General features: G+C 39.3%; 1 protein-coding gene across 4 annotated transcripts in view; it reads right to left on the bottom strand.

Annotated features, from left to right (window-relative positions):
• Positions 1-13,550, bottom strand: part of MID1 (midline 1) — a 255,745-nt gene that overhangs the window by 37,606 nt on the left and 204,589 nt on the right. For all 4 annotated transcript variants that reach the window (XM_064475584.1, XM_064475591.1, XM_064475568.1 and 1 more), the window contains exons 4-5: positions 3,524-3,631; positions 249-397 (exon numbers count right to left, since the gene is read on the bottom strand). In XM_064475584.1, the coding sequence (XP_064331654.1) occupies positions 249-397; positions 3,524-3,631 (257 nt within the window). The remainder of the gene's footprint in view (positions 1-248; positions 398-3,523; positions 3,632-13,550) is intronic.

Genomic DNA, 13,550 nt, shown 5'->3' with positions numbered 1-13,550 from the left:
TACTGTTCTGACTCTTATTTTGCATCCTTTTTTTACTGCTCCTCTTTTCAAAGGGATGCTTTGGTTTCTATTACATTAAGGTCCTTCCCACACTGGTACAGCACAAAGTAGTGTTTTGGGGGAATGTGTCGATTCACCCCCCTCTCTTTGACCACATTTGCGGTAGGACAAGACAATGTGGCAACTATGACAACAAATCTGCCTTAAACTGAGGTGTTCCTGTTTATTGAGAGGAACGTCTTCTTTACCTTTCAGTGATATTTTTAGCAGTTTGCAGGAAGCGAGCGTGATCGTTCTCCTTCAGCGACTGTTCAGCCTGAGAGATGAGGGATGTTGAGCGCTCAATGCACTGTTTGCAGTTCGCAATCTGCTGAGCCAGTTTTCTCAACCTCACCACCTTGAGAGGAAACATAAGAAAGCAGTCACATCTCTAAGGTCACAAATCATGATTGCATTTGCACTTCCGAGGCAAAGCTGGAATGCAAAGGGGGAGTTAAGATGAACGGCTTTACTGACAAGAGCTTCTTTCACACTAGCTTGATGGTGAGCCCCATCTAGCCACATAACATTTTTAATAAGGGGACAGGCACAGCCTTTCTGCCTCAATATTTTCCACATGAAAAACAGAGGGAGAGCCAAAACAAGCACAGCTGGCCTTTTTTTCCAACAGAAGAAACGTCATTTCCTGGTACTTTCTGCTTACATGATAACTAAGGCTATTTAGATAACCATTTCCCTGAAGTGACGAGAACTGTGTTAAAGGCATCTTACAGATTAACTACTTTTTTCCTATTACTGAGGTGAGTTTCATAAAAAACAATCTGAAAATAAAACTTGAAAGAAAAATACTGTTCAATTCTACTAACAATACATGCCTGCCCTTTTCATTATGTGTTTTTAGTCAAACAGGGTGTTTTCTTGTTGGATATTTTTAACTGGACAAAAGCAGAGTAGTGCTGGAGAGCTGATTATTATTACTACAAACATATGTGATGGAGATAAACACAGTAGATGTGACTGCAATCATTAACTGAAAGGTTAGGGAGGGGCACGGTCAGTCCTCCATTTAAAGACAATGTTGGCTAACAATACTTCTAGTTCCTGAAAGGTCTGGGAGTCCTTCCCATTGTTCTCACACTAGGATCATAGTTTGAACAGGAGTAAGAAATAGGAAGGAAATTAAATAATTCTGGAGTTTAGAAAGGCATTAAGAGCCAGTTACATGCAAAAGGAGGAAACTAACAACCAAGTGGATTGGCAGAAATATCCAAATTTATAATGAAGATAACCTTCCCAATCTCAGCAATTAGGGCACAAGCTATGAAGTTGCTGAGTTGAATTTCAGGTATAATTGCCTCCTAAGCAGAGATAAAATTATCTTAGTGAACCTACCGAACAACAGAAACCAGTAGGAAGATAAATCTTTTGGAAAACTTTAAAAAAAAAAAAAATACTAGCCAAATGATTAGTGTCCTGTATGATTCGTATTTCTTCTAAAGATAGAAACACCAAAGGGAGAAAAATGCTGGGAAAGCATAAAGACTTTGATAATTCTAATGGTCTGATCAGCTTCTAGGATGAACTAACACCATAATATTTTCTCTAACTGTGCATTTCCAGAGATTACAATTTGGTCTACACCAGTCTAACCAGGGAAAGTTTCATTGCACTATTAAGTAGCTCATCTTTTTATTTACTTATCAATTAACAAAAGAAACAATGAACTGAAAAAAAAAGTTACCTTGTGAGCTTTTAGCAATCAGATGGCGTGTCATTATTTGTGATAGCTACATATGAACAGTTTTTTTTGTTTTCTTGATTCTTTTTTATAGCTTCTTCAGGATGACAGCTCATGATAAACTTTAAAAGGAAGAGTTTCATCTCACCCACTCCCCCCCACACCTCCCCAATCCCCCAATGGTGGGAATGATGTCTGCAATAAAATTATCTTATTTATTTGATATTTAAGTGTTTTTTTCCTGTTACATGCTCTACGGGATTTTATAGGTTTTGGGGCAACAGATGAGATTAAGGATGGAGCTGCACTACATTGTCAGACTCGTGTGTCTGAATCTGCAGCCTTGCAGCCATAGCTAGAACTTTGGATCTGAATGTTTCCAGCTCTGTAGCCATAACTATAGGCTATGGACAAATTTGCTGTGCCTTACCTTCCAGAAAGACTCTTTGCCACAGGCCCTCTTAAAAGAAGGCACATTGGGCAGAATTTCCTGTGGCTTTTCACACAGGTCTGTTGAATCCCCGAAATCTTTCAGCATAAACAACATTTGGGGCAAAGCATTCCAGATCTTTACTGGACCTCCATTGGTATCACTTTTGGTTGAACAAAGTAGAACAAAGAAAGGAGATAGGTTCTGATATCAGCTATATTCAAATAAATTTTGGGTCAATTGTATGGTATATCTTCTATGCTCTTATGGACATTAGAATATATCTTTGCAAGCAATAGATTTTTTAAAAGCAACCCATCTATATAGCACAAATCCAAACGAATGGGGTTTTCAACTTCATTGGAAGCACAGCTTCCATAGAGAAGCAGAATTGAAACAATAATGAAGGTGGCCATCTTTTCCATTTTGAAGGGAATTACATTTTATTAACAGCAAGAGGAAATTCAAGTTCTGTCACACAATGTGCAGGACCGGTGGTTTCAAACATGTTTAAGTCAGCCCTTGCCTACAGGCTTTTTGTTTCAAGTTAATTGGAATATCTTGACAGGCACATGAACCTTTAACCTGCTCTTGACTTTATTCCTTTCCTGAGCTTTTCCCACACAAGAAGAGTTTATATTTGACTTAGTTAGTTTAGCAGTTAAAGAGTAAACACCACGTACCCAGTAAATAGGAACGTTAATTCAACTTCAGTGTGTTTCTGAATTAACAGGTAGCTAGCAAAATGTGTTGAAACTTGAATATCAGAGATTTTTCCTGCTCAATATATTTATCACTAATTATTAGTGTACCTCACTAATTAGAAGTGCACACTTCATTTAATTTCCTGCATGTTTTAAAAAAATTTTTGGTAAATAAGTTAGACCTCCTATTCTCAAGAAGTACGTGACTGAAGCAAATTCTTTATGTGGTAGTATTTTAATAAATAAAGTATCTAGACTAACATATTCATGTAAATAATTGCCAGCCATGATACCGAATGTTGTGACACTTTGTGAAAGTGAAAACTTTGGGGGAAACACTTTCAGACATTAACAGAGCAAAGAAATCATTAATTTGGCATAATTTTATTATAATTTACTGATGGTGACAGAATTTCTGTGTTTATCCTTAAAAATCATAATTACATGTAGTAAGAGAAATGCCAAATAAACTGTTGAGGTCCAGCATACTAATCTTGATATAATTCATGCCTCTTTACATGAAAGTAGCAGCAGCCAAGGACTACATAAGGACTTTTACAAATTTGTATTAATAGTACCTGAGGTCAAAAAGCTGTAAGCATGAGGAAGCAGTGTTGACCTACTTGAGATCTAAAGAAGAAAAGCTTTTACCTTTCCTTCCTTGATTTTGGTTCCAATTATTTGTCGTCTTTGTTGGATTATTTCAATGAGCTGGTCACATTCTTCCATCAGCTTGGTTTCTTGGCGAGATGCATTTACCTAGAAAGCAAACCATTATGATTAGCAAGACCTTTTTTGACAGTTCCCTTTTCCTTTTCCTGAGTTAAAATTGTCATTTCTAAAATGTTGGTTTTGTAATTTTTCCTCCTTTCTGTATATAATCACAGAATCACAGAATGGTAGGGGTTGGAAGGGACCGCTGGAGGTCATCTTGTCCAACCCCCCTGCTTGAGCAGGCACACCCAGAGCAGGGGGCACAGGACCATGTCCAGGCAGGTTTTGAATGTCTCCAGGGAAGGAGACTCCACAGCCTCCCTGGGCAGCCTGTGCCCCTGCTCTGGCACCCTCACAGGAAAGAAGTTTTTCCTCATATTGAGGTGGAACTTCCCATGTTCCAATTTGTGCCCATCGCCCCTTGGCCTGTCATTGGGCACCACTGAAAGGAGTCTGGACCCATTGCCCTGACAACCACCCTTCAGATATTTATAAGCCTTGATAAGAACCCTCCTCAGTCTTCTCTTCTCCAGGCTGAACAAGCCCAAGCCTCTCAGCCTTTCCTCATAAGAGAGATGCTCCAGTCCCATGATCATCTTCGTAGCTCTCCACCAGGCTCTCTCCAGTTCCCTGTCTTTCTTGTGCTAGGGAGCCCAGAACTGGACACAGTACTCCAAATGTGGTCTCACTAGGGCAGAGTAGAATGGGATGTATTTGAAGAAGCCCTTCTTGTAATCCTTGACATCCCTTGTCAGATGGAGTTCCAAGTGGGCCTTGGCCTTCCTCGTTGCATCTCTGCATACCCTGACAACATTCCTATATTCCTCCTAAGTGGCCAGTCCCTTTTTTCACATACTGTAAACCTCCTTATTCCATGTGAGTTTCTCCAGGAGCTCTTTCCTCATCCATGCAGGTCTCCTGGCTCCTTTGCTTGACTTGTTTCTTGCAGGGATGCACCATCTTCAGCTTGGAGGAAGTGGTACTTGAATATTGACCAGCTCTCTTGGACAGCCCTACCTTCTAGAGCCCTAACCCATGGGATTCCTCCAAGCAGGTCTCTGAAGAGGCCCAAGTTAGCTCTCCTGAACTCCAGGGTTGTAATCTGACTTGTTGGCCTGCTTCTACCACACAGGATCCTGAACTCCACCATCTTATGGTCAGTGCAGCCAAGGCTACCCCCGACCCTCACACCCTCAACCAGACCTTCTTTGCTAATCTATATTAACAATATAGAGAACAGTAACATATAGTCTATGTGTTATTTGGTTTTCCCTGTCTTGGATTTTGTGAAGTACTGAAATGAGTCTGAATATCTTGTGTGTAGGAGGTAGTACTTGCAAATAGATACTCATCAGGTATATTTAACTCAAGTGAGAAAAGCCTGGTCCTGCAAGTAATGAGCGATGTCAGTTATAGCGGACACCAGTGAGAAGTGAAGGCTCTTCAGGAGGTGCTGAACAGATCAGTTTCAAGCTCTGTATAGGACTGCAGTGAATACTAATGCAAGTAAGAGCACAAGTACCAGAATAGACAGCCCATCTAGTACAGTATCCTGCCTCTCACTGCTGCTAGTGTCAGCATCTGCTAGCAAAGCATCTTAAGAAGAAGTCACAACATGTATGATGATTCCCCTGAATATTTTCTCATCCTTCAACCATTTGCAGCTCACAGTCTTGTTGAACAAGGCACAATTCCTACATCCTTACTAATCCTCAAAAGAGGTATTTTCTCTGGATTTATTTAGCCTCTCCTTCAACCCCTGCAAACTTTAAGTATCCCCACCATCCTACAGCAATGAGCACCACAGCTTAACTCAGAGTCAAGTGAACAACGGCCTCCTTTAGAGGGATTTGAACCTGTCTCCTTCCAGCTGTATTTAATGATCCCAGGTTCTTTTACTGGAAAGGACAGTGAACTACTGATACCTATTGCTGCTTGTGCTTTTATAGATCATTGTTTTGTACTCTAGCAGGACTTCTTTCCTGCATTGGAAAGTCTTCAGTGATTCATTTTTCCCTTGTATAGTGATTCAGTTTTTCCTTGTATGAAAGCCATACCATACCTTCAATCATCCTTAGTTTTTTGTTTTTCTTCTCTGAAACTTTGCCAGGTCTATCATCTCCTTTTTACTATGGGAAACACGACTGTACTAAGCACTCAGAATGCAAACAAACTATGGTCACAGAGTGGCACGATATGTTCTCTACTTCATCTTGATTACCCTCATAATGATTCCTAATGTTTGATTTGCTGAATTTCACATTTGAAAATACTGTTTATTATTTTCAGTGTCCGTATAGTTATTCCTGAAAGATTCAGATTACCAAAGATCCAAGCAACATTACCAGGTCATGTGTATTGACTGTCTTTATTATGACCACTTTGCCTCAGCAAAGAATCAGATAGATAGAAAATAATAGCTGTGCTAATGTAGCTTTCTACGGTATAAATATATGAACCAGTGAAACTGCTTTTAATGCAAAAGAAACCTGACAAAGAATATTAGCTTCCTATGGAAAATTTAGACTTTTGTCAAAAAATAAGAAAACTTAAACCAGAAAAGTTTTGGTTCTCAGCTGACAGTGTTCTCTATTTGGGGAAGACTGATTTTTTTCAGTGAAAAGTCATCATTCTGTATGACAAGAAAAATGTACTTCTCCACCAGCAGTAGTATATATAGCTTACATCTATGCGTAAAGAGTCAGAGAAAAAGGCAAAAAGTTCTAATTGTATCTAGAATAAAGAAAAATTTAAAGGAGTGATTTCAGAGCTGTGTTTCCATACACATTTTCCTAAGAGGCTAAAGCAACCTTCAGCCCTGGCCAATTGCTCCTAGAGCCATGTTACTTTTTCCATTAGGCTACTAAGAGCTAGTGGTGAACAACAGCACGGAACAGTTCCGTGTGACAAGTAACTATATTTCTCCCCTTGGTTATTTTTCAGTCCGGTCAGCCCCTTGATCTGCCTTAGGCTTCTTTTTTTTTTTCCTTCCAACAATGTGTTTAAGCATGCATTTACCTGTAAGCATATTATGGAGCTTATTAAGATTAAACAAATGCTTATATATCTAAATTTGGACCAGGGCCAATTTTACAAATAGCCTTACGTGAAATACATTGTGTCCTGCAGGCAAAGAGGGGACTTGTTTACAAAGGCCTGCTTTCATTAAGGTTTTTGGATTATCCTTCTCAAACCTTCATAAAATTAAAGTTTGATTGCATGTTTTACAGACTTAATTATTAATTAAGATATCAGGATTATAAAGAGAAAATATATTTGATTCTGGAAGGGGTCAGATGAAATTGATGGGGAGATCTGCATGCAGTAGGTGAAGACATAGAAAGTTCTTCCACCATGCAGTTTTACGTGCCTGTTCATGTCCTTATGTTAGCTCTTTGCTCTGCCTGGCTTTCCACCATGGTCTATGAGGAGAGACAGACTACAGAGCAGCTCACCCAAAGCCTCTGGCAGTGCCAGCGTCTCTCCACTGACCACTGAGGGAGCCTAGAACTAGTCAGTCTTAGCCAACACTGTCAGTCCTATACCCCCTCTTCCCGTCACCCCACCACCCCGGCTGCATCACACCCTCCCGTCATGCGCTGTACTTTGGCATGAAACTTTGCAGAGCTGTTTTCGACAAGCTGTCCAGTGCACCAGTTTCCCCAGCCCTGACTCCAGTTTCACTAGTGGACTGAAATTCCACCAAAGAGCAGGGAATCCCGAACGGGCTCAGTCAGGGGCGATGATCACATACACTGCACATGGGCATAACTCCTGTGTCAATACTGAGGTCTGCTCACGCCAGAGCCGACTTTGGCACTTAATTACGGTAACGCTTCAGAGGATTTTTGAGAATCTTCTGCTCAAAGGGTTACTTCGATCGCCACTTACATCACAAATTTGTTTTGTTGATCAGAAAAATTAATCTTTGGGGTAACTGTCAGGAAACATAGAGTTACAGGAAGGTTAAGTCAACATTGTTTCATTTAATGATCTGCTTGGTTTGACTAATAAAGTATTAATTAAATCTTAACTTAAAAAACTCTAGACTGAGAAAAAACACTTGGAAAAAACTTTTGGATTTCTTACACACTGACTGCAGCCTAGTCTTCTTTGAAATCTGAAAAGTATACTCTTTTATAAACTTCATTTGAAGACATTTCCAACTTTATAGCTTGCACAAGCTTATTAAAAGTGAAAAGAATATTCCAAAATTATTTGATATGTCTGAGCTTTGTATGAAAAAACCTCCCATTTAATCTGGGGGCTTTCCTCAAGTTGAAATACCCCTTAATCAAATTTTCAGCCTACAAGGCCTCTGATTCAGTAATAACTTTATAATTGAGCACATGCCTAACTTTAAGTGCACCATATTAGCTGTGGCCCTAAAGGGACTATTTGTGAGATTTACATTGAATATTATTTACTTGTATGATTCTGAAGAGTCATATGTCAGACCAAAGAGCCACAGGCATGGAGCAGGGCTCAGCTGTACAGGTGCTACAGAAATACCAGAATAAGGTTCTGTATTCTGCTTGAATCCTTTGATGAACAGCAATCCTGACAATAACTTCCAGCTGGGACTGGCCAAGGAATGAGAGTGCTGTCTGGCGAAAATATTTGAGGTTTTACATTCTACATTTTTCCACATTAAAAACAAACCCTCTTTCCAAGGAGTTCATTAAAAGAGACTGAGAGATGCATTAGCAAAGTCTGGAGACTGCATTGCTCACTCTGGTTGTGGGAGGCTCTGAATCATGCAGAAAGCAGACTTAAATTGGGACTTCCTCCATCCCAGATGAAAGTTGACTCCTTAATCTGAGATATCTATTGCCTGAGAGTTTATGCTGGACTTTGGGACACCTTTCTGTAGAAAATTTCACTGACATCAATACACTCAGTTTTGGCATCAGCAAATTCCTTAGATATCTGTGTCCAGAACTACTTCGAACCTAGAACATTGTGTTTTGTTGGTATTGGTTTTATAAACTTCACTTCTATGCCACAAAACTGTTTTAAAACTGACTAGGAGGCGTTGTTACAATTTAGCAAAAATGACAACATTTTCTACTACAAACAAGCAAGCAAGGACTGATTCTAGTCCTGCTGCTTTTGTGGGGAGTTTATTTCTATTTCTGTAATATCTGAAGACCTCAGACAGTTTACTGAAAAAAAAAAAAAATTTAAGGTTCTTTCCAGGTTTTCCAGACAGATGGATAGGGACTGCTGGCCTTTGCCTCAGGGTGTGGGTGTAGAAAAAAAGAAAAATGGGGGTTCCTCAGATGTCTGACAGGGAGCTGGAAACAAGAAGCCATCCCAACCCGAAGGGGAGAGCAGTCCAGCTGTTCCCATCTCCACAAGCTGAGAACTGCTTTGGAAATTGTTCTGCTCTCTGTAGAGGCATCCTTGGCTTTCATCTTCAGAGACCTGAGTTAAATTGCAGCTTAGGTCATAAGAAAATGAATGTGGTGGTTTCAAAGTCCCCAGCAGATGTTTGGGAAATCACACAACTACAACATGGCTAGAGGTTCAAGGTTACAGAGGAGCTTGTCTGGTTAATTCAAAGGCAAACATAGTGTCATACCCACAAAATCTTCCCCAACTAATATACTGAAATCAAATAATTTTTTAGAGTCTCAGCAGAATTTTCCTTGCAGGAGCAAAACCTTCCCTCTGGGATTCCTTATGGGTGAGGCAATTTTGTCCGCAAGTGGAAACGCACGTGTCTTTTCAGCAAATGATCTCTGAATGACAAGCAAAATAAGATACCCCAAGTTAGAGGTGGCCTGCTTTTCTAAGGCTATACTGTCTGGGATACATTAATCAAAACCAGAGTAATTTTTATTCTCTAGTCCTCCACTGGTTATGCAGAATGAAAGAAAGTAGGTTGTAGAAAGAGCCCTGTCTTTGGAAGATGAGGTATGAATTTGAGTTTCAGCTTCTCTATTTAAAAATGGTCTCAATGCCTCAAAAAATAATCTCTTTGCAGTTGTCACCATACAGGTAGAGAAGAGGTACCAGCTTTTCTTCAGGGGTTTGGGTTGATGGTTAAAGAATTACTATGTACTCACACATAAACAAAAACATCAGAAAAGCAAATTGCAATGATTTCACTTAACAACTGTAACATCATTGCCATGTATTTCAGTCTAGATATTGAGCCTGAATTCCTCCTTACACCAAACCGAGAAATACAGGCAAAAAAATATAAAATTATGACATATAATGGCTGGCACGTGTTTACTCTAGGAAAACTTTCTTCATTGTCCTGTAGATGTGGAACACACTTTCTGGGATTAGAGTCTCTAGATGAATTAAAGGATTATATTAATCTAAAGAGAGAGGCCTATTTATTTTTTAATTACTCCATGTTGCAAAGTGAATAAATTTATTCATACAGCCACAATACATCGAGGTAACATTTTAACATCATCCACGTTTCATTTATTTATTTAATGGAAATACAAAGGGTAATGGTTAATGCACATTTATGAAAACATTTCTTCCCTTTCTTTTTCTGGATGGCTACACTGAATAAGAGTCATGGATTCAAACGTCTTTCATTTCATATCCCTGTTTGATATTATGGGTTATTTAATTCAGTCTTCTGTAGAGCAAAAGCAACTCTTGGAATAAAGCTTTTTCAGATATTATCTAGTCTAAGTGTCATGGTTTTAGCTGGGATGGAGTTAATTTTCTTCACTGCAGCTGGCATAGTGCTGTGCTTTGGACTTAGTATGAAAACAATGTTGATAACACACCGATGTTTTGGTTGTTGCTGGGTAGGGCTTGTGCTAGTCAAGGGCTTTTCCAGCTTCCCGTGCTCTGCCGGGGGCACAAGGAGCTGGGAGGGGAGGGGGCACAGCTGAGAGAGCGGATTCAAACTGGCCAAAGGGATATTCCATATCATGTAACGTCATGCCAGTAGGTTACCTGGGAGGGGCTGGCCGGGGGAGGGAGGCAGCAGTCGCGGCTCGGGGATGGGCAGCATTGGTCAGCAGGTGGTGAGCAGTTGTATCGTTTGTGTTTCTGGTATTTTCCCTTTTGCCTTTTACCTTTTTATTATATTATAATTATTGTTATTATTATAATAATCATTATTATTTTATTTTAATTATTAAACAAACTGTTCTTTTCTCAACCCACAAGTTGTTTTTTTTTGCTTTTGCTCTTCTGATTCTCTCCCCCATCCCACAGGGGTGAGCGAGCAGCTGCGTGGTGGTTAGTTGCCGACTGGGGCTGAACCAGGACTAAGTGTAAAACTGATTTTATCTATTATGACAAACTGTGCCTTTGGAAATATGTGATATTAATCAGCCTGCCATCTGAATGGATCATCTACAACTCCTTTATTGTGAATTGGCACAAGAGAAAGGAATGGTCATCTCCCATTGCAAATGTGCCAGAGGCTTTGTTTTTGTTTGCATTCCACATCTATCTCTAACCCGGAGACCTGTGTTTAGAGGCAGTCTCAGAGCAGGTTAAACAAAGGTCACTGCAAAAATACAGCAACTTACTCTGGCTACCTAGGAATTTTATGAATGAAGAAACGATTAGGCCAGGACAGCTAAACTGCTTTAGGTCAGGCTGATAAGACTATTTGCCCCAATCTTGATAAAAAGTAAATCTTTTTAGAAGTTTGAAATAGTCATGTTACTTATTAAAATATTTTTTAAAAAAATTTTGCCTGCTGTGCTTTGAAACACATTGCTGAGAAACTAACCAGCAAGAAACCTAGCAGTCCTCTAGTGACATTTACAATCCAGTCACAAAACAAAACACAACCAAACCAGAAGTCTCATGGAAAACAAACAAATTGTTTTTATAAGATTTCCATTAAAAACATGAAAAAAACCCTTAAACTTAGATGATCTGGAAAGTTCTTATAAAGAGCTACTCCAGATACTCTTATGCTGACAGCTGTAAAGCCCACAACTAGGCTTGCTTCAATGAACCAAGTATTGTCTTTATAAAACACAAATGCAGCATCATGTTGAAACTATAGCTGACATTTCTCAGGAGAGGAAAGCACACTGGAGAAAAGACATCTAGTGAGAGACAAACCACAGTTTGGTAACAGGGTTATACTGCTCTGGGATCATACTGCCAAAAAGAAAAAAGTATTCCCGTTTTCCTTTCATCCGCAGAAGCTGGTGCAGCCACCTGCGTAAATGGCTGGACTGAGCTCACCTGGCTAATACGGATGTTGCACAAACACATGGAAAGCAGGTAAAGAAACACAACAGGGAGGGCAGACGCAGAGGTGGGGAGGCTCCTGGCAGCAATGAGGCTCAAGATCAGATTAAGCTGTTCGTGAAACTAAGCCCTAACAGGGATGTGATTTTTTAAGATGCAGTAAAAGGGCCAAATGAATAATTTATTTTCAGCCATTATTTTTGTCCTTTATGTTAGTCCTTTCTTTGAACCTAAATAATGAAAATATTTTTTTAATTGAACTATATTTACTTATTTGTTGTTTTTATTTTGTTTTCCCTGCTGACATTAAGCCTTTGTTTCAAGTTGAGCAAAATATTGCACTTGGTGTGTTTCATTTAGGGTAGAAAAACAAAAAACAATTAAGTAATCTCTGAAGTTCAAAGGACTGCCCGTACTTTGATGAAGATGAAGCAAGTGCCCTTGTAGCCAACAGCTCAGTACTTAAAACTCTCATCCAGGATCTGGGCTCTTTAGCCTAGTGTTTAACATACTTCTTAGAGGACCAACGTCTTTGGCCTCCTTGCTGCTCTAATTACTGTTCAGCTATTTCTGCTAGGCAGAAAAAGGCGAAACTCAGGAGTATTTTGTTCCCATAAAGGCAAATGTCTTAAAGACAGAAGGTTCCAAAAAGTAACAACATTTTGACAGCAGGCACAAAGTATTACCCACTGCATAACCAGTGATTAACAGTGAATTAAACCCCGTTTTTTAGTCTAAGGCCAAATTTTTTGAGGAATATCAGTCTAACAAGACCGTGAACACATACACGTGTGTGGATGTGAGACAGAGGGAGAGATGGAGCCAGCAGCAACTGGCCGCCTTAACAGGCAATGGCAAGCACTGCTGTTAGTTTATACAATCCATGTGACCTCCATCATAATTATGCCTCCAATTTCCAGACGTTACAAAACAGTTGTAGGCGCATTAACGTATTCCAGCATGTGCCTATTCCGTACATAAAATGTATGCAAAAGTGCAGCAGTTCTATTCATATAGAGGACCAGTTACACACTTCATATAGGACCAATATTTTATATAGGACCAATTATACATTTGTGAAGACAATTACGTAATTTTTTAGGCAAATAATATTTGACTACTAGGCTAGGGCTTACTGGGCATGCAACTTAGGACATCCTTGGATGAATATTGCCATACGCCATGCAGCATGTTTTGTTAGTTTTTATTTCTGAATTTTCTCTTTTCTCTAATGCTATGCAAAATTAAGACACTGACTAAAGCTTACCTGAGATTTTCACTGAATGAAATCAACTTACATGACAGTGGAATTAAATGTAGAACTAAAGTATTTAGAAATCAAAAGTAGATCATGCCATAAATTTCATCTGAACAATGTTAATGGAGAAAGTACTCTTTTACCCTCTCTCATTAGAAACTGTCTTAGAAACTAATGCTGTAAACTTCCTTTTCATATATACATCATGAAGTTTGCTAGTTAGTTTCTTATTGAGAGCAATAACTCTGGATTTCCTTCAAGTCATGTTTTCCTGTCTATTTCACAAATCAAAAAATGTCAGTTACTTCTAGCACTGAAATATAGCAAATAAATGTAGCTGCTGATCTTGGCAAAAACAGAAGATACTGGAGCAGAGGAAAAAGCAGCTTTCAGTGGATCTTCTTTCCAAGTTATCTGCCAACAGTGACGGTAAACACTTATTTAACTCATTGCCCTTTCCCTACTATCTAAAAAACCCATCAAAGTAGATTCCTAACTCCAAAGTACTAG

Source organism: Phalacrocorax carbo, chromosome 1, assembly GCF_963921805.1.
Source record: "Phalacrocorax carbo chromosome 1, bPhaCar2.1, whole genome shotgun sequence".
In the NCBI taxonomy this organism is placed as follows: domain Eukaryota; kingdom Metazoa; phylum Chordata; class Aves; order Suliformes; family Phalacrocoracidae; genus Phalacrocorax; species Phalacrocorax carbo.
Note: the sequence above shows the minus strand (reverse complement) of the source record. Positions and strands in the feature narration are given on the sequence as shown.